Consider the following 27,530-nt stretch of genomic DNA (forward strand, 5'->3'; position numbering starts at 1 on the left):
ACAACAACAACAACCCTTTGCCAGGAGCTGTCCTCAGGGTTTCATGTATTTTCTCATTTAAGCCTCCAAACAACCCTGGGAGGGAAGAGAGCACACTTATTTTTCAGAGAGCCCCTGAACAACTAGCTTCAGGTCACAGATCTAGTAAGTGGCTTAGGACTCAGCACACACACCTTTAACCACTGTACTTCCCAGCTTCTCCAGAGCAGATGACAATCAATGTGGACGCCTTCATTGGCTAGCAAAGTTCTACAGTCTAGCTTCAGACTAAATTACCTGAGTTGTCCTTGCTTTTTCTTTTGCCAGAACTGAGCACCTTAAAATTCCTTTGGCATGAACTGAATTCTGTCAATGAGTTAACAAATGAGAACTTGGAATAAATTTGCCTAGATGTAGTGACATTTTGGGTCTCTCACAGATTTCCGTGGGATTTAGAATTAGATGTATTCCAAACTACTTGTTTTGTTTTCCAATTTATTCTTCTAACTTTAAGCAAGAACCTTCAGCATTTTGCAAAGCTTGCAGGAACAGTAGGGTGACAGCTGCATAGTGACAGACAGGAAGCATAATCCTTAAATGAGCTGGCTTTATAGTCAGATTATCATCACCTAGATAAACATGAGTTCTTTTATATTTAACACAAAGGCATTTAAAGAATATTGTGAGCCCTCTGTAAACAAGGTTTCCAATTATTGAAAAAAAAAACAAAGCTTCTATAATCCCCCAGCAGCTGGTATGTGTTAAGTTTTTGCTTAATAGAAATAATTTAAAAACCCAATTTAGCAACCTCCTACACAGGGCCGCTACACTGCTAGATTCTCTGAGATACAGATCAAGTATGTGAGAAAGGTTTTTGATGGGGGGATTTGTACTGGTGATACTGAGGCAATTTCATTCAGGAAAAAATAAATCTGGGTAATTTCCTTCTAATTAGAAATCAAAGATCTCTACGGAAGGGAGAGAAATAAAATGCAGGTACTGAAATTTTACATTCTTTGTGAGAAGATATGCTCAACATCAGTAATTATTAGAGAAATGCAAATCAAAACTGCAATGAGCTATCACCTGATACCAGTCAGAATGGCCGTCATCAAAAAAATCTACAAACAATAAATGCTGGAGAGTGTGTGGAGGAAAGGGAACTCCTTTACACAGATGGTAGGAATGTTAACTTATACAGCCACTATGGAAAACAGTATGGAGGCTCCTTAAAAAAGTAAAAATAGAAATATCACATGACCCAGCAATCCTACTCCTAGGCATATATCCACAGAAAACCATAATTACAAAAGATACTTATACTCCAATGTTCACTGCAGCACTGTTTACAATAGCCAGGACATGGAAACAATCTAAACGTCCATCAACAGATGAATGGATAAAGAAGATGTGGTACATATATACAATGGAACATTACTCAGCCGTAAAAAGGAACAAAACTGTGCCATTTGCAGAGATGTGGATGGACCTAGAGACTGTCATACAAAGTGAAGTAAGTCAGAAAGAGAAAAATAAATATCGTATATTAACGCATGTATGTAGAAGCTAGAAAAATGGTACAAATGAACCTATTTGCAAAGCAGAAATAGAGACACAGATGGAGAGAACAAATGTATGAACACCAAAGGGGAAAGGAGAGAATGCAATGAATTGAGAAATTGGGATTGACACATATGTGTGTGTGTGAATATATATATATATGACTAAGTATAAAATAGATAACTAATGAGAACCTCCTGTATAACACAGGGAACTCTACTCAATGTTCTGTGGGGACAAAGAGGGAATAAATGCATACGTACAACTGATTCACTTTGCTATACAGCAGAAACACATTGTAAAGCAACTAAACTTCAATAAAAATTAACTAATTAAAAAAGAAATTTACATTCTGTGGTCAGATCACATAGTATAGAATGAAAATTGAGTAAACTTGCAATCTCCCTTTCTTTTCTTTAGTTTTCCTCATGGAATTACTTTAAACCCTCCAGGATTTTTATGGGGCACTAATGAGGTGCTTTACTTCCTGTCTTGATTAGAGTGTATTATAAAAAAATCTACCAGCCAGTCTTTCTGTAATAAACCTCCTTAAAAGATTACCAATGGTTTTGCTAAGTTATGTAAGTAACCACAAGTCAGGCTCCTTAGAAACTTGCTATAAACATTCTGCTAACTCGTAGATGCACACAATACCAGGTTGGATGCTCAGGACCAAAGCAGTTCGCATTCATTTGGCTTGTTTTCTGTCTTTTCTTTTTTTTCCCTATGTTTTCCCATGGATTATGATTTTAAAATATGTGTGCATGTGTTCAGTTGCTCAGCTGTGTTCATCTCTTTGAGACCCTATGGACTGTAGCCCGCCAGGCTCCTCTGTCCATGGGATTTCCCAAGCAAGAATACTGGAGTGAGTTGCCATTCCCTTATCCAGGGGATCTTCCTGACTCAGGGATTGAACCCACATCTCCTGCACTGACAGATTCTTTACCACTGATCTACCTTTTAAAATAAGTGGTAATATTAGAACAAATAAAAAGTAAAAGATTTTTCTTAGACCAGTGGTTCTCAACTGTGGGGGGAGGTGTTTTTATGCCCCAGGGGATATTTGGCCATATCTAGAGACAGTTTTAATTGTCAGGACTAGCAGGAGGATGCTACTGGCGTCCAATGGGTGGAGAGTCCAGGCATCGTGGGAAGCATCCTACAATACACAGGCACACCCAAAACATCTATAATGCTACTTTAAACTAAAAGAACTTTAGATTCAAGTATTCCCAAGGAAGGTTATTAAAACAGTTTTTAAAACTAAAATGCAAATATGCAACAAATACTTGAAAGACATAAAATGGAGTAAAACAAGGGTAAGAGGGAATACTTGTTTTTGATGATACTGATAAGAGTAGCTTTTAAGAAAAGAGAGAAACACCTTTAGCTACTCAGGGAAATAGCTCAGATAAATGCAAAACTAAACAGACTAACAACTCAATAAGATTAATAAGGGAACCAACCTCCCTCCACCCTTGGAAAAGTTATAAAAAACATGAAAAACACTAAAGAAAAAAAATTAAGACATACTCAAGAATATCCTGCCTCCTGAGAAACCTGTATGCAGGTCATGAAGCAACAGTTAGAACCAGACACAGAACAATGAACTGGTTCAAAACTGGGAAGGGAGTACGTCAAGGCTGTTTATTGTCACCCTGATTATTTAACTTACATGAAGACTACATCATGTGATGAAGCACAGGCTGGAATCAAGATTGCCAGGAGAAATAGCAGTAATTTCATATATGCAGATGATACCACCCTAATGGCAAAAAGTGAGGACAACCAAAGAGTCTCTTGATGAAGGTGAAAGTGGAAAGTGAAAAGGCTGGCTTAAAACTCAACATTCAGGAAACAAAGATCATGGCATCCGGTCCCATCACTTCATGGCAAATAGATGGGGAAAAAATGGAAACAGTGGCAGACTTTATTTTCTTGGGCTCCAAAATCACTGTGGATGGTGACTGTAGCCATAAAATTAAAAGACACTCACTCCTTGGAAGAAAAGTTATGACAAACATAGACAGTGTATTAAAAAGCAGAGACATCACTTGGCCGACAAAGGTGCATCCAATCAAAACTATGGTTTTTCCGGTAGTCACATACGAATGTTAAGAGTTGGACCATAAAGAAGGCTGAGTGCTGAAGAATTGATACTTTTGAACTGTGGCGCTGGAGAAGATTCTTGAGAGTCCCTTGGACTGCAAGGAAATCAAACCAGGCAATCCTAAAGGACATCAACCCTGAATATTCATTGGAAGGACTGATGCTGAAGCTGAAACTCCAATACTTTGGCCACCTGATGCAAAGAGCCAACTCACTGGAAAAGACCTTGATGCTGGGAAAGATTAAGGACAAGAGGAGAAGAGGGTGACAGAGGATGAGATGGTTGGATGGCATCATGACTCAATGGACATGAGTTTGAGCAAGCTCCAGGAGATTGTGAAGGACAGGGAAGCCTGGCGTGCTGCCGTTCATGTGGTCACAAAGAGTCAGGCACAACAGAATGACTGAACAACAACAAGAATATCCATCATGATATGCATACACGTGAACTCATATTTAAATCCTTTACTCTGTGGGTCTCCACAACTCACAGCATGTTGCTTTGAAACTTTGCCCTGACTCCTGGGTTGGAAACAAAACTTCCCTTCCTTCCTCCTTCCCAACCCTAAAGTCATTAAGTCCTGTTCATTGGACGTAGTTTTTTTTTTTTTTTCTTTTTTTTAATTTATTTATTTATTTATTTTTTTATTATTATTATTTTTTTTTTCCAGTGGGTTTTGTCATACATTGATATGAATCAGCCATGGATTTACATGTATTCCCAATCCCGATCCCCCCTCCCACCTCCCTCTCCACCCGATTCCTCTGGGTCTTCCCAGTGCAACAGGCCGGAGCACTTGTCTCATGCATCCCACCTGGGCTGGGGACGTAGTTTTTTAATTGCTCTCAAAATGCTCCGCTTTCTCCCCATGTTCACTGTACTATCTATCCATCTGGACTGCTGAAATTGTCTTTTTACAGGTCTTCTTGTCCATACTTTAATCATCCTCCAATTTATCTTTCACAGTGAGGGCAGAAGGTGTAAATCTCATCCTGTTACTGCAAAGTCTTCACTGGCTTTCCACTGCCATGTGGTCAAAACCACACAGCTTAGTGGGGTCTCCCAGACTATTCTACTTAAAAGTGGAAACTCTGCTCCTTGGCATAACCCGTATCTCTGCTCTGGTTCATTTTTTTCCACTACATTTATCATCACCCGAGATACTATATATTTTATTTCTGTGCTTTTTGGCAATCTCTCCCATTCAAACAGAAACTACACAAGGGCAGAGATTTTTGTGCTTTGCTAGTTATTGCTGTTCTAGAGTCTGTAAAAGAGCTGGTATACAGTAGTTGCTCAATAAATATTTATTGAATGAATAAATGAATAGTATGCAGAATCTTCCTAACATGGTCTTGCTTGTGTATCTAGAATATGTCCTGTGAACAAAGGATGTCACCTGCCACATCAGTAAACAAAGGATGTTATGCTGGGCTGGAGGAAGCACAAGCTGGAATCAAGATTGCCAGGAGAAATATCAATAACCTCAGATACGCAGATGACACACCCTTATGGCAGAAAGTGAAGATGAACTAAAGAGCCTCTTGATGAAAGTGAAAGAGGAGAGTGAAAAAGTTGGCTTAAAGCTCAACATTCAGAAAACTAAGATCATGGCATCCGGGTCCCATCACTTCATGGCAAATAGATGGGGAAACAGTGGAAACAGTGGCTGACTTTATTTTTCTGGGCTCCAAAATCACTGCAGATGGTGATTGCAGCCATGAAATTAAGATGCTTGGAAGGAAAGTTATGACCAACCTAGATAGCATATTAAAAAGCAGAGACATTACTTTGTCAACAAAGGTCCGTCTAGTCAAGGCTATGGTTTTTCCAGTGGTCATGTATGGATGAGAGAGTTGGACTATAAAGAAAGCTGAGCACCCAAGAATTGATGCTTTTGAACTGTGGTGTCGGAGAAGACTCTTGAGAGTTCCTTGGACGGCAAGGAGATCCAATCAGCCAAACCTAAAGGAGATCAGTCCTGGGTGTTCATTGGAAGGACTGATGTTGAAGCTGAAACTCCAATACCTTGGCCACCTGATGCGAAGAGCTGACTCAATGGAAAAGACCCTGATGCTGGGAGGGATTTGGGGCAGGAGGAGAAGGGGATGACAGAGGATGAGATGGTTGGATGGCATCACCGACTCAATGGACATGGGTTTGGGTGAACTCCGGGAGTTGGTGGACAGGGAGGCCTGATGTGCTGCAGTTCATGGGGTCACAAAGAGTCGGACACGATTGAGCAACTGAACTGAACTGATGGCCATCAAGTCATCAACCACTGTAGCCACCCCCACTGTGGTACAATCTGAAGAGAGTCAGGACAGAAAAAGCAGGATACTGGCCCTAAATAGTTAAGGTGCATCTCAAAGGAAATATTGCATTGAGCCCAGACTCTTGCATCTTTCCGTACATAGAAAAGTGCTAGCTTCATTAACTTGAGATGTCTGGTTTTTCTTTAATCTTTTAATGTTCCAACTCTTGGCTTTTTTTTTTTTTTTCCCCCAAACTCCTATATATCCTGGCTCCTCCCTTACTTCTTCACAATAGTCAGTAGAGCTATCTGAGAGGCTGTCTCTTGGACTTAAATCCTCAGTCTGTCTTCTGAATAAAGCATAATTATCAACTTTTAGGTTGTGGATTTTTTTTCGCTCAACAGTTCTGTGCACACACACTCTTGCTCCACCACACCCTCATCCCCCAATTCTTTAAGTTCCTAATATAGAATGCCTTGTAGTTTCACAACTTGGTTGTTCATAGACTTTGGCCTTTCTTTGGTTGGGTTGTTTCCTCTGCCTGGAATTCTAATACTTGTTCGTTAACCTGTCCATGCCTTAACCTGGCACTGATCTTAATAATAAGAGGTAAGATGCTGCCATCTTGGGAAAATCTTTCCTGGCTAACTCACACCAGTTTAGGTATGGTTTCCTAGCCTCTCTATAAACTTTATAAAGGCCCGAGTTAGGGCCATAATCTTAATAGGACTTAAATTGTTGGCCTTGGCAATCTCTAGATGTGAGCTCCTTGGGGAAAGAGCTCCTGTCTTCCCACCTCTGTTGTCCTAGCAACAAACAGCCTATCTTATATACAGCTCAGCTTCCATTGAAGTAATACATTATTTGAAAGACAGCTCTGCTAATGGCCTACATTCCCTTTCTGGACTCACTGAAATTTCAAAAGGGGTCTTCATGGCAACATAGGCAGTATTGATGGCCCACACCTTGGTCCTTTATGCTTCTACACCATAGGACAAAACGTGCTCTCCCTCCAGTTTTCTGAATCTCCAAAGAGTAAAGAATGAAGCCTAGGGAACAACCACAGCTTGTTGTCAGTGATTCTGCTAACCAAGTTCCTGCACATTCTCAGGCCAAGGGGTGAATGTGTGAACCAACATAAGCTGCTCAGAGGCTCTGAGCCTGGAGAATGCAAGTTGAGGAGAAACTATTAAGAGAAATGGTTAGAGTTGATTCACACGAATGGCAGAGCCTAACAGCTACAACAAAAATATTTGCTAATAGGCATTAAGAACTCACTATGTGCCAAGAATTGTTCTAATCACTTTCTTCATGTATATTAACCCATTCAATGCTCATGACTACCCCATAGGTAAAATCCATCACACCCATTTCCAAAAGGCAAACTGAAATATAGAGAAGCAGGATATAAAAGCAGGCTATCATATCCTGAGGCTTGGGGCCCAACTACACACTTCACTGCCCAGAGGTGCATCCATCCTGTTTCCTTGGTCCCCGAAGATGTCCTGATGCACAGATCCTTCCCAAAGCCCCTTGTTTAGCTCCTTTTTTCCCATTCAGGGAATTTCTTCATATCTTTCCAATCCCTTTCTTCACCACCCCTCCTACTTTTTCCCTCTAAATTTAGCCAGTTTTGATTCTGCTGCTCACAACAGAATCCTAAGTGCTATTTCCATTAAATCCCAGTCTCAAGGGCTGGAGCCAAGGTGGCTGTGAGGTTAACAAAGCTCCACAGGAAATTCTGATACACACCTAGGATGGGAAACAATGACTTTCCCAACGATGTTCCCAAACATGGAAAGAATTAACACTTTCCTAGGACTTCTACATGGATTTTGATCCACTCTCACAGTAGCCTTTGAAGAGACCCCAAAGCCTAACTGTGGCCACTTCTCTCCTCTAACTAGCCCAGATCATCTGCCCAGAACCTCACTTTGACCCACTCTTCCTTGCTGCTGCTTCTCTGACACTGATTCCCTGGCTCTACGTGTGGGCTCTCAACACCCACTTTCAGCCCTGCTTGTATGGATAATGCAACTGGATGTATTGCTTAACTCTGCTCTTACCTGGGGCTTGGTACTCATACTCTGCCATCCTGAAGCCACAGCTCCAGGAATAATAACTTTCCTCCCATTAACCCGAATACCATGGAGGCCACACTGGCCAGGTTGGCTGGCCAGCCTCTGACCAGGGAAGGAAAATCAAATGTAAAGGGTTTACATGTTTATCCTCCTGATAACATCCTACAGACAGGCACTTTATTTTAAAAAATACCTTAAAGGTGAGTCAGAGTCTAGGATTCCATCATGGACAGATATTTTATCTTGATACCTAATCTCATGCCCCTCTTGCTTCAAATATACTCTTCCCCTTTCTTTGGTCTTCAGGGCAGATAAGAACCTGAGAACATTCTCCCAAGAAGCAGGTTTCCACTACTAGAAACCACCTGATTGCCTATTCTTCCTCACACTAAATAATCCTTGTTCTTTGAATCTTTCCCAACAGATCCTACTTTCCAATCCTTATTTCATCTTCATTATTCTCCTTGGAACTCTCTTTAAATTCTCCACATACCTCTTAGGCTCAAAGAGCTTGAAGTATGCAATTGAACTGAATTAAATCAAGGGAAAATTAATGCTGCCGATAAATTTCTAGGAGGCAAAAAAGATCGGGTGAGTACGCTCATTTAATTCCTCATTCCTGTTAGCAAATTCCTTCCTTCAAAGCCTAATGGTATTTGGGTTAAGTGGTACTATATGTACTTTGGAAAAGGCAAAGAATGTCCATCAGTCTTATTCTTTTTCCCAGAAGTATTTTTTTTAACTCTCTCCTCCTAGAAATAAAAAATTCAAATGTATTCAATCCAAGTATTCAATTGAATATGCTCAAACTGATGGATAAAATTAATCTGCCTGCAGAAAAAGGGAACATAATTTGGGAGATAGTAGAAATTAAAGATTATTTGGCAAAACATTCTCAATATTGTTTGTATTATAACCTTCCTCTGAAACTTTTTTACACATATTTTTCTTTCCTAATCATCTCTTCCCCGCAAAATTTCAGTACTACAGACAGACTGTATATCTGCTTCTGTTCTATATGTTTATCTGTGCTTCATAGATTGAAATAGTAAAAATTTTTATGTGCCCCCTCAAGAACCACCCCCCATCTTGGGCCTGATACTGCCTCCATTGAGAACGCATTGTCTGGTGACATCCTCATGGCTTTCAGAATGCTTCTACATGTATTCTTCTACTAGGAAGGTGGACTATGTATTAATATCTTTGCCTCTTTCTTATAGATGAGAAAGCTGTGGTTTGGAGTGATAAGTTAATCTGCTCCAGTGCTACCCAGGGCTAGCAGCAGATTTGAGGTTGAAACCCAGCTGCAGCTTTCAGGTCCAGTATTCATTTTGCTATATGGTGATGATGCCATAAAATCTAAAAGCCTTTTCTCAATTATTTAAAAAAATTACTTAATTCAGCACTTCTGAAAAACAGCACTTCTGAAATTTCCGCCAAACAATTCCCAATATGGTAATAAGTAAGAGTGAAAGTGTTTTATTCATGTTTGTCCTTGCTTTCAAATTCTTTTTCTGACAAATTATTCCATGTTAAAAATTCTTGAGCTTATGGTGCTTCCAGCAGCTCTGACATTGAGCCACACTCCTGCCTTTCAGGGCTGCGTACCCAAGAGACTGTTTTTGTTCCCTGGGTCAGAGCTTGCCCGGACATTGCTCTTCTTGCACAAAAAGCTTTGTTTTTCTTTCTGACACTTTATTATGAAAATTTTCATATAGACAGAAATGCTGAAAAAAAGTTAACAGCCAACACCCATATATGCACTATTTAAATTCTATAATATGTGCTATATATATGTGCTTTATGGTATATCTATTTATTCATCCCTATATCCATCCACTAATCCAAATTTGGTGGGGGGGTGTACTTCATAGTAAGTTGCAGACACAGCGCTCTTTCCCCCAAATGGTTTGGGCCTGAAATTAAAGAAGGTGAGCTTAGTTTACATGTTCAGATGATGTTTCCAAATAAACAGATTGTACACACCTTTTAAATTTCCTGCTTATGGAGCACTGGGCCAACTTTTTAAACAGGCTACCATTTCTTGACAGGGAATAAGTGGCCCTGAGGAAGCAGGTAAAAGAACAACTTCTTACTGTAACTGCCTGGGCTTCTTTCACCAATATACAAGTGTTGAACATGAAGGTCAAAATGTTTCTCATAATGGCTTAGGGTCAAATCCATCCTAAACTACAGAACTAAAGTTCTTCTTCTGGCTAACACTTATACAAGTGCTTGGGAAATGGTAGAAATTAAAGACCAATACTTCCCACAGATAAATGCCACTGTTCTGAGTGCTTTGCATGTATTAACTCTTCAAAGTTACTTCTAATACAACACTAGGGGTCAGGAAACTTTTTCTGGCAAGAATAAGATAGTAACTACTTTAGGCTTTGAGGACCATACAATCTTTCTCCAGGACTCAACAAGGAAGCCTAAAACCAGTCATAGATAATACATAAAGGAAGGAGCATTGCTGTGTTCTAACAAAACTTTATTTACAAAAATAGCTGGCAGACAATTGTTCGCCAATGGCTATTCTAGACTAACACACATTAGAGTCCATTCTTAAAAATCATTTTCAGGACATCTTATAGTTAGCTCAAAACGCCAATGCTTCAAATGACCTTTTTATTTAATGGTGGTCAAATCATCTATTTGTGTTCACGTCCTGCTGTCTCCTACTGCTCAGGGAGGAAAGAATCACTAAGTTTTAATCTATGGCCTACTGATGCCAACTTGAAAAATCAAAGTGAAGGAAGACAGCAAATGGTTGAATTATACTGTTAAACAATCAAAGAATACTGAGACCCTAAGGGACCTGATCTGCATCCTTGAACTGGAAGGTGTTGCTGCACCATCATTAAACACGGACTTTGAGAAGTCATGGAACTTGGAGGATCGCAGCAGAGCAAAGGGACAATCAGAAAAGTGTAATTATAGATGCAGTAGAAATACCCAGGGAGATACAAGAACAATTCATCAAACAATTGATGTGTAATTACCTAGGTGGACACAAGGTGCTGGATGGTAACCAACATGCCTTTGTGGGGCTGTGCCAAGGATATTTAATTTCCTCCCGCAGTAGATGGGGAGATGACACTGGCCCTGTAAATAGGAAGAAGAAAGAGATACTATCACGAAAGCAAAGCTTGCTGTTCTTGCCAACAAGACAGGGAGATATGGTATACTGAGAGCTAACTCCAAGACTGTGGCTTGTCAGAGGACACAGCCAAAGATGATTGATTATCAAGGGCGCCAATCAAGCTGGGAACAACAAAAGGAGTGGTAGACTGAGGCAAGGAGGCAGGGCCCAGACAGCATCTGCACTGGACTGGCTTTCGCTGGTAAATGAGTTGCCTACAATTCTGAATTGAGAACTACTCAACGAGCATAGAGTTGATTCACTGAGTGAAGTGACTAGCACTTGGAAAACAGAAATATATTTCAAAGTACTCCTGACATAATGATAATGGATTTATTACTTTTATTAATTCAGAGGTTCATTGAAAGCAAGAGTAAATTTAGCCGGGAGTTATGCACATCTATTAGGTAAGCCTTTGCCAAAGCCTTTGACTGTGTGGATCACAACAAATTGTGGAAAATTCTTAAAGAGATGGGAATACCAGACCACCCGACCTGCTTCCTGAGAAATCTGTATGCAGGTCAAGAAACAACAGTTAGAACTGGACATGGAACAACAGACTGGTTCCAAATAAGGAAAGGAGTATGTCAAGGTTGTATATGGTCACCCTGCTTATTTAACTTATATGCAGAGTACATCATGAGAAACGCTGGCCTGGAAGAAGCACAAGCTGGAATCAAGATTGCCAGGAGAAATATAAATAACCTCAGATATGCAGATGACACCACCCTTATGGTAGAAAGCAAAGAAGGACTAAAGAGCCTCTTGATGAAAGTGAGAGGAGAGTGAAAAAGTTGGCCTAAAACTCAACATTCAGAAAACTAAGATCACGGCATCTGGTCCCATCACTTCATGGCAAGTAGACGGGGAAACAATGGAAACAGTGAGATACTTTATTTTTGGGGGCTCCAAAATCACTGCAGATGGTGAGTGCAGCCATGAAATTAAAGACGCTTACTCCTTGGAAGGAAAGTTATGACAGCCTATTAAAAACCAGAGACATTACTTTGTCAACAAAGGTTTGTCTCGTCAAAGCTATGCTTTTTCCAGTTGTCATGGAGTTGCATATAATCAGACACAACTGAGCAACTGAACTGAACTGAACAAGGTAAGGAAAACATCAAAGAAGAGCCTGGAGTTCATAAGAATGTATACTGAATATGGATGAACACGAGTACAAATCACCTGACTGGAACTGAATTTGAACATTTTTGTTAATTAGTCGTACAAACATAAGACTGAGAAGAATAGCTTTTTGGGAGAGGAGTGGTGGATGTAGAAAGCCAGGTTAAATTAAGCACTGACCATTCCCCTACAAAGATTCATACTTGGCCCCAGCAACATACGAGGGCATGGGAAAGCTAGACATAGCAAAGAGGAAAGGCAAAGGCAAAATGTTTTTAACGAATGGAAAATGACATCAAGGAGGAAGTACATCTAGAAAAGAAAAGGCAGCCATGGGATGACTTGGCACTGACTTTTAAATTCATGAAAAGTCTAGTCCAATGCTGGGCAAACAGTAAGCATCATCAGGAGAGAAAGTATCTTGATTCTTCTATCTATTCCAGGGTACAGGGGAAGCAGCATGAAACAGAAAGCAGAGAGAGTGACTCATTTGAAAAAATGCACACACCCCAATATTTCTGGCAGCACTATTTACAATAGCTGACCCATGGGAACAACCTAAATGTCTACTGACAGATGAATGGATAAAGAAGATATGGTACAGACATAACTGGTACTTAGCCGTAAAAAGAATGAAATGATGCCACTGTAGCAACATGGATGGGCCTAGAGATTATCATTTTAAATACTAAGTGAAGTAAGTCAAAAAGATAAAGACAAATACCATATGATATTACTTATATATGGAATCTAAAACAATGATAAAAATGAACTTATTTACAAAACAGAAACTGACTCACAGATATAGAAATAAAGCTACGTGACCTAAGGGGAAAGCAAGGGAGGAATAAATTAGAAGCTTGGGATTAACAGAGGCACACTACTATATATAAAATAGATAAACAACAAGGATTTACTGTATAGCACAAGAACTATATTCAATACGTTTTAATGATCTATAATGGAAAAGACTCTGAAAAAGAATATATATATATTATATATTTGTAAAATGGAATAACTTGGCTATACACCAGAAACTAACACAACATTATAAATCAACTATACTTCAATTAAAAACAGAAAAGAAAGTAGAGGAAGTGAGAACAATGGCTCCAGCAGCAGTCCTCACACTTGAGCGAACATCAGGATGACCAGCGGGGTTTGTTAAGACCCAGATCGTTGGTCTGGGGTGGGCCAGAAGAATCTGCATTTCTGACAGGTTCCCTGGTGATGCTGCTGCTGCTGCTGGTCTTGGGACCACACTTTGAGAATCACTGGGTTAGAAGCCAAGTCCTGGATTTGGACCATCTGAGACTGACTGGCTCTGCCCTTCCTGTGCTCTCTGTCTCATTTCCTCTTGTAAAATGAGACAGATAACAATCACATGGCACTGTTATGAGAAATTACGTATGTGAAACTCTTTAACCCAGCGCTCGGTGTCCAGTAAGTCACTCATATGTGTTAGCACTCATTATTATGGAAAGATGGACAGCAGTAAATTATTAGGCAATATCCTTTACAGTCGCCACAGTCAAATCTGCATGGTCTGAGACGTGTTTTTCTTTTTTTTTTTTCCAAACATCTCACTGCTTGGTTAGCCAGACCACACTACTCTAGGAAACATGGCTTGCTCGGGACAAAGTGTAACTGCCTTTATGAGCATTATTTCTCAGTTAATGTTTAACTAGATGAGTCAAATGTGAAGCATGTCTTTAAAGTCTCACTTGTGCATCCATTGCTATGTACCTACCCCAGACAGTCCTGGCCACACCTGAAATTTTGATGGACCTGACCTCTGAGTCACAGAGCAGACATACCATCTAGAGAGCTATTTGGTATGGGGGCAATTGCTCTCTGTTTGGGTGAGTAAGGTTGGTCTGAAGAAAACCTCATAACCACCATGCCCTCAGTCTGGACCACACCTCTCCTGCCCCCATCTGTGAGTGATACTGTCTTGGGTTACAGCTATCACAGACTAAGTGGAGATGACAGAATCCATGACGCTGTCAGTTATCCCTTTATAAAAAACAAACCAAAACAAAACACTAACTACACAATGTGGGCTTCCTAGGTGGTGCTAGTGGTAAGAGAACCTGCCTGCTAGTGAAGGAGATCTAAGATGTGCGTTTAATCCTGGGTCGGGAAAATTCCCTGGAGGAGGACGTGGCAACCCACTCCAGTATCCTTGCCTGGAAAATCCCATGGACAGAGGAGCCTGGTGGGCTACAGTTCATGGAGTCACAAAGAGTCAGATACAAATGAAGTGACTTAGCATGCATGCACACAATGTAGTAATTCATCTCTAGTAGTAGCTTCTCAGGGTTACCCTGATAGCTCAGCAGTGAAGAATCTGCCTGCAATGCAGATGCAGGTTTGAGCCCTTGGTCAGGAAGATCCCCTGGAGAAGGAAATGGCAATCCACTCCAGTATTCCGGTCTGGGAAATCCCATGGACAGAGAAGCCTAGCTGGCTACAGTCCATGGGGTTGCAAAAGAGTTGGACATGAGGAAGGACTAAAACAAGTAACTTCTTAAGAAATGTTACAAATTATCAATCACTGTTAACTCTTCTTCATTTTCCTTATCCTGTTTTAAGTGGAAAAAAGCTTCCACTTTTGCCTCAGTTCATACCCACCTTACATGGATATTCCTTGGCACCCCTCTCCAGTTTAGTCATCTGTCCCCTGGACTCAGAGCTCCCGAGCCTCTAAATTCTATAGCGGGTTGTCCTCAAGAGCCCTTATCCTCTGCTCACGCCATCACCTTGGAAATTAATAAATATTTTCTAGGTGCAAGTGTGCAAAGTCTATGCCCTATTAGAAGAAATTCAAAATATTCCAAAGAGAGTAAATTTGGAGGGAAGGTCATGTATTTTGGTAGATGGCATCACTTGCTAATAAAAAAGTCTTTTATTTAAAGAAGTGCAAACTCTTGATTCTAACTTTATAAAACAATAAAACTCATATGTCTAAAAAATTTTAAAACATTAGTTTTATGAGAAGGTTTTCCCCCTTTACAACAGTGGGTCTACAAGCCAAGCAAGCCTAGCTCAGGATAAAATCACATCAAGCAAAAATCCTTACTGTGTTAGGGAGTGAGATGAAAGTCTGAAAGGAATAATGATGGCAAGAGCCCTTTATTCTAGGTTGTGTCAATATTACGGAGGAAAAAAGAGACTCGTGGAGAAAGTCTAGGATGAAAAAAAAGAGAAATATTTCTGACCAGGGAAGGAATAGCCTTCTGATTACTACACATAAAGCCAATTAAAAGGTAATGGAATTGGTTTTTGTTTGTGGCTTATAGAATCAATCTTATTACATTAAAGACATAGCTTATCTTGATGTCTTGAATCAGTAGACTTTTCTTGTTCCCTCTGATGCACATTTGCTCAAAAACACTTATTTTCAATGAATAGAAAAAGAAAGTGGGGAGAATGGTAGAATATTAGAAAACCTCTCTCAGTTTATTTTAAATCTGTGATTTGAAATGTACTGGGTTAGTTGAGAATGATACAGCCAATCAATATGGCTGGTTAAGATCTTCCAGACATGCCCAAGACAAGATAAATACCTAAAGCTACAAGACTGTGAGACTGTGAAATCTAGTTATGGTGAATCAAAAATTTTAAAGTTTAATGATAAAGTAAAATGCTTTTGCGGGCTTAAAAGAACAGTTTTTACAAATAAAGTAGAAGAGATTAAATGTGTAGCTATTTACAAACACTAAAAACTAGAGAAAATGCACAGAAAAGAAGAAGGGGCACAAAAGGTAATATTTAAAAAGTGAATACAAATCACTAGTAGGTAAAATACGGGATTACTGCTAAACATTTAAGATAAATCACTGTCCTCCGTATTTGGCTTAACTTCTGATAATCAAGGAAAAAAAACTGGTTCTGATCATAAATGCTAGAAACCTCAGTTCTAGAATTCACTGTTGCATTAAAATATTTTTTTCCAAAATAGATTATTCTATGGTAAGGGAGAGGGGGAGTAAAGCTGCATAAAATGGAGAACAATTTGAAATGATAGTATGTAATTTATTTCCCTTTTTTGAAATGGCCTTTTAGAATCCCATATTCACTACAGCAATTTAAAAAAAAAAGAATGACACAGACACCAAATCATTTACAGTCACAAAAGAATTTCTACATATTTTGTATTCTTCATGTAATTCCAGAGGAACTTGACTTGACTTTAGTCATACAAGTAAATCTTAACACTTTGGCCTTTTGGAAAGGTCAAAAAGAAATTTAGAATGTTCCAGGAAAAAATATTAGTCCGTGCTTACGTAAGAACCTTAACGACAGCCAAAAGTCCAACTGACTCCCCTAATAACAGCATTGAGTAAATCTGATATGCTATTAGTAATAGTCTGAGAGTTCTAAATTCCTTAAGTTAGTAGTCTCTTTTTTTCATCATTTTACCATATATTTACTGACTGCCCACTGCTGCTTGGCTCTGGGCTCAATACTAGGGAAGTACCCATGATTAAGATTAGTGATGTCCCTAGTGTTTGTATTCTTCTGAAAGAGATGTACAGACAACAAGGAAACAGTTAAATATGATCAAAAGTGTACTACAGATTGTATTAACTATATAAACAAAACAAACTGGGTGATGTGAGAGAGAAGATCTGTCGGTACTAATTCTTAGGGGGTTCAAGGAGGGCTTCAGTTATTAGGTAAAGTTTGATTTGAAATCTGGACATGTAGAAAACTCAAGGACAAGAATTTCAGGCAAAGGGCAAATGCAAAGGCCCTGTGGTAGGGGCACTGTGGTCTGTTTGATGGACAGGAGCAAGAACTAATGGGGCTGCAAGGCAGTGCACTCAGAGAATGGTGGTGCAGACAGGACTGTGAGGAAGGCAGGAGCCACATCAGGGCTCATAGGCAGGGTGAGAAGTCTTCCTTTCAAGAGTGAAGGGAAGCTATTGGGTTTATATCTAACAGTGATGGTTTGGGCTCCTGTTTGAAGAATGGTGTGTGTGTGTGTGTGTGTGTGTGTGTGTGTGTGTGTGTGTGTGTGTGTGTGTGTGTGTGTGTGTGTGTGTGTGTGTGTGTGTGTGTGTGTGTGTGTGTGTGTGTGTGTGTGTGTGTGTGTGTGTATCTGTGTACCAGGAAGAGTGCCAACAGTGGAAGCAGGGCTATGAAGCTGGAGGCTGCTGAGTGGCAATAATCCAGGTAAGAGGGATTTCTCTGGTGGCCCAATGGCTTAGACTCTGTGCTCCCAATGCAGCGGGCTGGGGTGTGATCCCTGATCAGGGAACTAGATCCCACATGCCACAACTAAGAGTCTGCAAACTGCAGCTTAGACCCAGTGCAGTCAAATGAATAGATTTAAAAAATAATCCAGGTAAGAAATGATGATGAGCCAAACCACAGGGCAGTCCTGGCTACAGAGAACAGTGACAAATGCCAAATATATTTGGAGGCAAAATCAAAGCTTGCTATGAAAAACAGGCATCCAGGTCTCTGAAGTTAGGTGCCGTTTAATGGAGTGGGGTCCAAGGACAAAGTTGTTCTTTGTCCTTGTTCAAAGTTCTCCTTTGACCATTAGACTAGAGAAGGCCTGTAGGACATTTACCTGAAAAGATCAAGTAGGCAGACGGAGCGAGGTGTTTGGAGCCCACAGGAGAGGTCTCAGCTAGAGACACACATTTGAGAGTCAATATTCTGCACAATTCCTGGCAGACCACCCAGGTACCCGTTTGGTAATTAATAAATGCTTAGGAGATGACTGGTTGACAACTGACAGAAGGGGAAGTGAAATTTTGCATCCTGGAAGATGTTTTGAATCTCCTGGCATGGAACACTCAGAATTATGCTGGTAGAGACGGCCAGGTACTGGGATGCTCAATAAATATTAATTTACTGCAATAAATCTCAAGAAAGCAACGGACTGTTATTTTAGAAACTAACCCTACCCGACTCAATCGGGTCGTTCAGCTTGTACTCTGCCCCTCATCCTCAGTATCTTTTTACCTTAATCCCTGACCCAGGCACCTTGCTTTGTTCTTGATCACTGCCTTTCTTGCCTTCACATCCAGCAAATACTGTCCTTGCTCTGACTATGTCCCTAATGACTCTCTCAGAACTTGCTCTTCACAGATTTGTGAATCTGCCAGGAGTCAACAGCGAGTATTCACGGTGTGCCAGGCACCATTCTAGATGCTTGACGCATAGATCCCACTTAGAACGCCCTGCAAAGTAGCTGTTTGCCCTGGGGGTAGACCTTAATCCCTTGGAGAGAGTAGGTGTTTGGCTCTAACTCAAGTAGCTGGAAAGTGGTAGAACAAGGATTGCAGACAAGTTCAAGTGACTCTGCAGCTAGGCTCCCCTTCCTGGGTGTGCAAAGCTCATCGGCTTTCGCCTGCTGAATCAGTCTGTACCCTTGATCTGCTCCTTCTCCAACAAAGTCCACTGGTGGTCAGTGTTCATCGAGAGCCACCAAGCATGCAAGTCAGGTAGGCCTGTGTCTGTACGCTTGAACAAGAGTGTTTCATGACTTGGTACCTGCAGACTCACTTGCTGCTCTAATGTGGAATTTATTGCATTCATTCAGTGGGAGGACCCAGAGCTGAGAGAGACCCACAGCCTGGGAGGTTATTAGTCATCAGAGAAACAAAAGAGATGGAGTGTGTTGGAGCAACACGGCTGGGGTGACTTGCCAGGGACAAGGTGGCTGACAGGAGCAGGGTTTTCAAAAGAAACAGCTTTTATGGCTTTATGTAAATGTGTTAATAAAGCTTCCGTCTCTCTGGCCACACACTCAAGCTAAAAGGCTTTCTGTCTTCATTAGGCACGTCCCCTGAGCACACAGGTGTACTACAAGGCACAGAGCTGTCTGCTCAAGCATCCTCTGCAGCAGAAGCAATGGTTTCAGCAGCATCCAAGAGGGGCCTTCACTAGGAGGAGGCCAAGCCCTGGGAGACTGAGCAGTGTGTGCAGGAATTATTTGCACGGACGGACAAAGGGCCCTGAAGCTACGCTGGCGCTCATCTCAGCAGCACCTGTCGCTCCAGCACACTCGGCCCTTTATCGCCCGACACCTGCCTGACTGGATGGGCCCCGGGCCCCCTGCTGAGGAAATAGAGCCGATGAACGTCCATTTCGCGTTAGGTTTCCTGGCAGAAACGAGATATGGAATTCCTAGGGGCAGAGTTACCTAGGAATCCAGCATCCACCAGACATAACTTATTAATGAATCAGACTGATAAATGTCAAAAGGTGAAAAGCTTGATTTAGAAGACAAGAGAGAAGGAAGAAAACAGCTGCACGTGAGCCACATCCTTCAGTCATAGCAGATGGCGGTGGCTTGTGGCTTGCGGCACACAGTTCTGCTATGCCAAGGCCTCTGGGCACTCCCTTCTGATGCAAGTGTGACATTAAAGAGACAGGCAGTGGACCCCCGGCCCACTGGATGTCTGAAGAGTTTCAGCGGAACTCTGTGAAGAGCCTTCATGAAGCTAATCTGAATCCACCCATCTCCACTGCTAACATCCTACCTGGATGACAGGATGATGGACATGATTCCAAGATTTTGAGAAACAAAGAAGTGCTTGGACTCTTTCTTTCTTTCTATTCTCACTCTCTTTCTCTCTTTTATACTCCCCTATACAGATAATATCTTAAATATACCTTTAATTACATACAATTAATAAAACACTCAAGATATCAATAGCCAAGTTCTTTGCTGTCTTCCCAACACCTAGATGAAAGTCAGAACAGAGTAGGCTCCCTCTATATTATATATAATACACATATATAAAATAAATGAACAAATGAACATTTACTATCTCCTTGGGTTACAAGTTCTGGTGCCAGACTTTGCCAGTAGACTTTTTATTAATAACTAGGAAGAGATTGTGGGCTTCCCTAGTGGCTCAGTGGGTAAAGAATCTGCCTACAATGCCGGAGACACAGGAGACTAGGGTTCAATCCCTGGGTCACGAAGATCTCCTAGAGGAGGGCATAGCAACCAATTCCAGTATTCTTGCCTGGAGAATTCCAAGGACAGAGGAACCTGGCAGGCTATAGTCCAAAGGGTCACAAAGAGTCGGTGCAACTGAGAGAGTGAGGAAGAGACTTCCGTTGAATTCTAATTTCACAAACATTCTTTTCATAGAGACATTTAAAGTTCTCTAACTCCCTATACATGGTTATATTTTTTTTCTGATGGCAAAATACTAACTGTAAAGCAGGCTTGAAGGAATTTTTAATAACTTGTTTCTTAATGCCCACCCATAATACCCTAATTAAAACTTCTCATTAAAAATTTTGTTATTTATCCCAATCTTTTCTTATTTGGATATTATTGAAAAACCAAGGGATATCAGTCAGCAGAGTAAGTGACAGACAAGACCATACCACCAAATAAAGATCTGACCTCATTCTGAATTTTTCCTTTCAGATCAAATATTTTCTCCTCCCAAGCGATATTCCTGGGATGAGAATGTTCACTCTATTAAAATTCAGGCTACTTGATGAACTTCAGTGCCCTTCCACAGAAGTAAAACTTCCCATAGAAGCATTTATGAGAAGTAGTTAAATTGGCTCTGGTTGTGGGTATATATGTACGTTAAGTCTTTGAGACAGATTCAAAACCAGATCTAGTCAGTCTGCCAGAAAGTCCTGATGTCAAGGATGAATCTCAAGGTTACTGGAATTAAAGTCTTTCCCCCTGATCAGGCAGATGTGATGCTTTAAAAGAAATCTGCTACTCTGTATTTAAGCAAAATCATACTAACAAAAACAAGCAAGGACCCATAGATCTTTGTTTGAAGGATTTTAGTCTGGCTATTAAAGCAACTGGTCAGCATAAAACCAGAAAACAGCCTTCATCTTGCCTTTCCAATCTTGCTGGCATCCCAGATGATAAGAGAACTGACAAGGTAAAGGCGGGCCAGGCAAAGCTCTATGGCTAGGAAGCATTTTTATGAGTCAATATATTTTTAAGCTTATCTCCAAGAATAAAAACCCAGTCACTCTTCTCAGGGATTTTTTTTTTAATATGACAAAGCATAGAGGTTTGCTAAATATGCGTGTTGAGAGTCCAGATATTTATCATTCTCTGCATTTTCTCTGCTGGAAGCATTTTATAATAAAAGAAGCAATGAAAGTATCAAAACTGCAGGAGCAAAGAAAAAACAGAATACACATTTTGGGGAGTTCACCAAAAGATGCTTAATTTACCTCTGCAGTGGTAAAAAATGTAAGACTTCTGATTACAAGTTAGTATTTTTCAAATAACACTTGATTTCAAAATATAGATTATTTAGATGTTAAATCTGATGACACTTAAACATTAATAGAAATCAACTCCCAGTAAATCTGAAGGCTCTCCCATATGAACACAGTGCTGACCATTCATCATATTTAACGAGGTGTATTGGAAATAGCTGAGTACTGACCTCCCCAGGACAAACGATCCTCTTGGGACGAGGGGCCTCTTGCTGTAACTGATATACTGCCAAACAGAAAAAGAGAATTATAATTAAAACCAGCACATACCAACATGGCTTCAAACAGCTCAACCTAACTACCTTTCAAGAACTGCAAACTTCTCAACCAAAAAACAAAGGAGATACCCATTTTTAGACAGAATAAAGTCAGATCATTTATATGGAAATGAGTCACAATGAATATAAACTGGCAAAATTGATTTTTTAAAATTCTCATAAGGACAATTTAGTTTCATAATTGTTACTGGCATTGTTCATGTTATAGCTTTCTTGGAAGACTAGATAAGACTAAAATTCTTTTGACAATTTTAAAGATGAAATTCTACTTGTGAGTACCTAAGTAGTAAGATCACATAATAGGATCCCTCCGTCTCAATGCTGATGAGAATACCAGGGAAAGAATGGCCTTAGAAGACAAGTGGCATTCTCTGAAATGTTAGTTATGGACAAAGACACAATTGATTCTGTGAGTGAATGAGGCCCCAAGTCATTTCTTTTTTCATGAGTTCCATTTTTACCCTGCCCATCACCATGGATTCTTAGCTCCTTGACTATTTTCCAACCGTTGTCATTCCTTTTTCTTGGGCCCTTCAGTATCTTAAATAATAACAACTCTCTTATATTCTGTATAAAAGACAGACTTTCCAGCTTGGGCATGGAGGAAAGCAGGTAATTGTATACAGAAATATAATTTATCAGACTATTATTTGTGATTTATCAGACTTTTAGATGAGTGGCTTTCTGCCACTTAACTAGTTTGGTTATTTTTCTTAAGAGGAAAAGCTACCCTGTGCATGTACCTTAAAGTTTTACTTTCGTGGAAATGGGAGCTGAAAACAAACCTATTTGATGTTATCTTCAGAGTTGTGAAGAGGGAATAATTAATGTTAAGTAAATCTATGAATCATATCATAAATACATCTATAAAAGGTTAAAAATTCAATTGTATAAAGTCTTTCTAGAAAACATAATGTAATGAAAAGTGAAAATTTCTGGCTTACTCTTAGGTCTAAAAATAAAAAAAGAAATTTTAATTGAAAGGCAGATAGTCATGTAGAAACAGAGGTAGAAATGATGGAACTTATTTTGTATTGATGGCTCCCCAAAGCATTCAGCTCAAAATGGTTATTTTCTCACCTAATTAAGGGTAGACCACTCAGCTTCCTCACAGAGAAGAATCATCTAACTCTCATATAGATGTTTTTAATTCATCCCATTTCTAAGCTTAGGTTGCCCATACTAATGATAGTGCCTGTGACACTTAAGAATAACTGTAGCCATGTATAAGGGGCAGGTCAGAGAAGGCTTCCTGTGCGGGAGGAAACATGAGGAAGAACTGGTTAAAGATAAACAGTTTTGGACACTCTGTTGACAATCCCAGTAGAGTCCACACTCTCCTTAAATCACGAGAGAGCCTTCACGGAATCCTTTATTCCTCTCAGATCAACCCCAACACCAACCAGCTGCTTTTCAGCAGGGTTTTGTTGTTAATGAGTGTAAAGGGAACCAAATGGGGCATCTCTTAGAATCACAGAGCTCATGAGCAATTATAGAACCCATGTCCAGAGAGTCCTATCTCCTCTTATCCACCTATCACCAGTGCCCTTTGAAGCCAGCAGTTACATGTTGGGGACATGGCTGGAATGGTTTTGTGAACACCATTTTTAATGCCTCCCCTGAAGGTAGAAAAGGAAGTATAGCTGTTATAAGACAGAAGCATTTTTAGCTACGCATACCTTTGTAATTCATATCAGCAAACATTTGAACACCAGCTATAAAACAGATACCACAGTCAGCGTTACCTGGAGGCTTTGAGGATGAATGGAGGGGAAGGGAGAAGAGAAGGGAACCAGCATATCAAGTGCCTGTTACATGCCAGTAACAATGTTTTATTGAATCCTCTCAAGAGCTCAGAAGAAAGAACATATCATTATCATTGTCAATTTTATATGAAGAAATAAGTGCCTAGAAGTGAAATATCTGCCCCAGGGCATCAAGCTAAAATGGATCCTTTTGACTCCAAAGCCCTGGTTTATTTTTCTGTGCCTCAGGGCCTTTGCACTTGCTACTCCCTCCACCTGGATTGCTTTTCCCAAGATGTTTAGATGGCTCCCTCCCCACTCCTTCATTCAGGTCTTCCCTGACTTGCTCAGCTTGGAATAAAATTCCACATCATCACTCCATTCGGCTCCTTTTTATACCATTTCATGTTTCTTCACTGTACTCATCACCATCAACACACTGTATTTGTTTATTTTGTGTCCTGTCTCCCTTGACTCAAGTGTAAACTCTTTGGGGGCAGGGACTTTGCTCTGTCCACAGTGGGATGCTCAGTGCTTTGAATAGTGTTAGGCACACGTAAAGTGAAAGTGAAAGTGTTAATCACTCAGTCATGTCTGACTCTTTGTGACCCCATGGACTATAGCCCACCAGGCTCTCCAGGCTAGGATAATGGACTGGGTTGCCATTTCCTACTCCAGGGGATCTTCCCAATCCAGTGATCGAACCCACGTCTCTTGCATCTCTTGCAATGGCAGGTGGATGCTTTACCCCCATGCCATGTGTGGAGCCCAGGGAAACAAAAGATAAGAGTATTTTCATTGTATGTAAAGGAGATCCTGAAAGTATGAGTTAGGACAACACTGGTGGAAATGCAGATGAGAAGGGAGTTGATTGCCAAGGAGGATCAGCAGGGCTTGATTGAAAATGGAATGGAGGAAATGGCCTGGAAAGATGGAAAGATTGAGATGCTATTAACAGTTATAGAGGTTACAGGAGAGGAAATGTAAGGAACAGTTCCTCTCCTATGTCAACAAACTACAGCCTATAGCTGTATACTCTAGGGATCCTCTGAGTAAAGAGAAGTGTGGTTGTTCACCAGTCTTACAAATGGAAACAGCCGTTTGTCCTACTCCAGCCAGGAGTAACTTTGAGAGGGGCCCCTGCAAACTCCTCAAGCCAGAGGAGCCACCTCTCCTTGTTGGTCCCCAGGATGTGCACATCAGAAATCAATCACCATTTCTCAGTGAGTCAGTCTCAGGAGCTACAAGATCTGCTTGGTGCTGTTCTAAGCAACAGAAATCGACAAAGCCTGTTAGCCATCTGGATTCTATGTCTCTGTAAAGATACTTAGATGACAACTAATTGCAATGGCAGTCATAGAAAAAAAAAAAAAAATAGGGCCTTAGACTATCTCAGCTTCAGTCCCTGTCCCTCCTTCTCAAGACTGCCTGTAACAAAACAAACATCTGTGAGGCCCATTTAATGTAACTGAAACATGCCACGTAATCTTGAAAATGTAGTTTCTTGATTTTTTTTTTTTGGTTCAACAAACACACATCACAAGCAGAATGCAATAATAAATGTCACTTCTTGGGTGATTCTGTGCACTAAGGGGCAAGAAAATGGAATCTGCTTCTACGGCAATGTTTCAAGTCAGTCCCAGGCTCTTCCCCACCCTGGGCCCTTACACACAGAAGAGAATCCTGAGCACTGGAATAGACTATTTGACTGGGGTGAGGGGATGGTCACTAGGAAACATGGGGGTAGAGAAGAGGAATCCCTGCTCCATGAGAAATCTGAAGCAGACTGAGAAATCAAGAGTTCACTGAGAGAACCTTTTTTCTTCAGTAAGAAAGCATGAACTCCCTTGGTAGTCCTGTGGTTGAGAATCTGCCTGGCCAATGCAAGGGACACAGGTTCGATCCTCGGTCCAGGAAAATTCCACATGCCGTGGGGCAACTAAGCCCATGTGCCACAACTCTAGAGGCTGTGATCTGTAGCAAGAGAAGCCACCTCAATGACAAGCCAACACACTGCAACTAGAGAGTAGCCCCCACTTGCCACAACGAGAGAAAACTGCATAAAGCAATGAAGACCCAGTGCAGCCAAAAATTAATAATTAAAAAAAAAACTTGGCTCATCTTCTGGTAACACAATCTTCCCAAGGATGCCAAGTGAAAACCTGGCCTGGGTGATGCTGAAGCCCTGTCCAGACCCATCAACTCTTAACAGACCCTGCAGCAATGTCCTCTAGCAGCCTCCAGTCCCTTAAGAAGGCATGTGGACCCAGGAGCCAAACCTGGGCACTTGGCTGTGACAATGAGCCAGTGCCACCTTGTTCACTGCCCATGACTTCCCAGTATTTGTAAGAAAGAACTCATGGGTATGAGTAACAAATGGCGGGGGCTTTGGTGGCCTCTTGGTTCAACCCCACCTCCAGGCTGCTGTGTGCAGGCTTTGTCTTGCTAACGAATGTCCCGTCTCACTGGGGATGAAGTTTTCTCCTCTTGTCCATGGTACACTGAAAAACCCAAGGATGAGGCTGTGGAGACTTGAATCAGGGGGTCTCAGGCCTAAGTACATTAGAAGCACCTGTGGGGTGTGATAAATTGAAGATCCCCCACTATTCTGATTCAGAAATCTGGGGTCAGGCTGAGGATTAGTTATTATAACTATTCTCCTCAGGTAATTCTCATGCAGGGGGTCTGTGGACTAGAATTTGGAGGTTTTACACTTCTCTTTAGAAAAGCAGGCACAAGCCGTGACTGCCTGACCGGCTGCCCAGGGGAGTCTCTGGGGAGAGCTGCTGACCATGGCATCTGCTGCCTAATTGGCACTTGGCCTCTTAAATAATAAAATCTTTCAGGATATACCCATGGTGGTTGGCTTTTAAACTCGTCTGGTTAGGGCACGCAGCTCATACAGTTCTGGCTGAAAATTTAGAATGTGGCTTTATTTTATTTTTATTTTTTTAAAATTAAACTTGAAAATAGTCTTTTTTGAAAAAATTGAAACCAATTATTTCTCAGTGACTTCACCAATGTTTTGGGGTACAGTATTGAGTATGAAGGATTACATATAGATAGATGATACTTTGAGGCAAGATTATTCTTATGGAAGTAATAGCATTAGCTTCTAAGAAAAATGGGGGCACAGAAAAGGCAAGAACTTAAGCATGTAGCATTATTGTTCTTTGAGTCAAGATGGAGTTTCCATCCTTGTGGCCTCACAGATCAAAGCACATAGTCTTTGGCATATCAAAGAATAAGTCTAAGGCAAAGACTTAATATGCATTTGCTGAATGAATGAGCAATCTACTTTATATAAAATATCAAGAGAGCTAATTTTAAATCAGACATGCACTGGTTGCCTTCTAGGCATCCATTTCCATCTTTCCCACTCCAACCATATTCCAAAGTTTCCAGTCATGGATATTACATAGGAGTGAACCCTCTTGAGTTCCAACCATGTGCCCTGATTGGTTTAGGGCAGTTAGTGTACCCCAACTCTCTGACCAAAGTGATGTAGCCAGGGTTGGGGACTCACATCAAATAAGGCTGAGACACAATTTTTTTTTTTGTAATATCTGTTACTTTATGATTAATAGAAAGCACTGCTCTCCTGGGCACATTGACAATGGTTAATCATATTAAATGCCCAGGAAAGCAATTACCAAACAAAATTTAATTGCCTTTAACACCAAAGCTGAATTTGAATGCCAATAGTCTCTTTTTTAAGAAAACTGAATTTTGTATTGGATTACAGATGATTAACAGTGTTGTGATGGTTTCAGGTGGACAGCAAAGGGACTCAGACTGAAACGAATTCTAATACTTTTGTTTGAAGTAGACTATCTCTTTGCTAGTTGCTTCTAGATGAGAATGTGGTATCAAGTGCTATTGGGGTAGCTCTTTGAGGGTTATAAGAGAAAAGCCTACTAAGCGTGGACCTAAACCTAGGAAAGTAGAACCAAGAAAGGAAGACATACGCACTGGGCTCCAATAATGTCTTTGAGTTGCTGGACCAAGTCAC

The 27,530-nt window shown here is 40.7% G+C and overlaps 1 protein-coding gene across 3 annotated transcripts in view; it reads right to left on the reverse strand.

Annotated features, from left to right (window-relative positions):
• Window positions 1–27,530, reverse strand: part of CHN2 (chimerin 2) — a 332,030-nt gene that overhangs the window by 136,915 nt on the left and 167,585 nt on the right. For all 3 annotated transcript variants that reach the window (XM_043463301.1, XM_043463302.1, XM_043463303.1), the window contains exon 3: window positions 21,666–21,721. In XM_043463301.1, the coding sequence (XP_043319236.1) occupies window positions 21,666–21,721 (56 nt within the window). The remainder of the gene's footprint in view (window positions 1–21,665; window positions 21,722–27,530) is intronic.

This window comes from Cervus canadensis, chromosome 3 (assembly GCF_019320065.1).
Source record: "Cervus canadensis isolate Bull #8, Minnesota chromosome 3, ASM1932006v1, whole genome shotgun sequence".
Classification (NCBI taxonomy): Eukaryota; Metazoa; Chordata; class Mammalia; order Artiodactyla; family Cervidae; genus Cervus; species Cervus canadensis.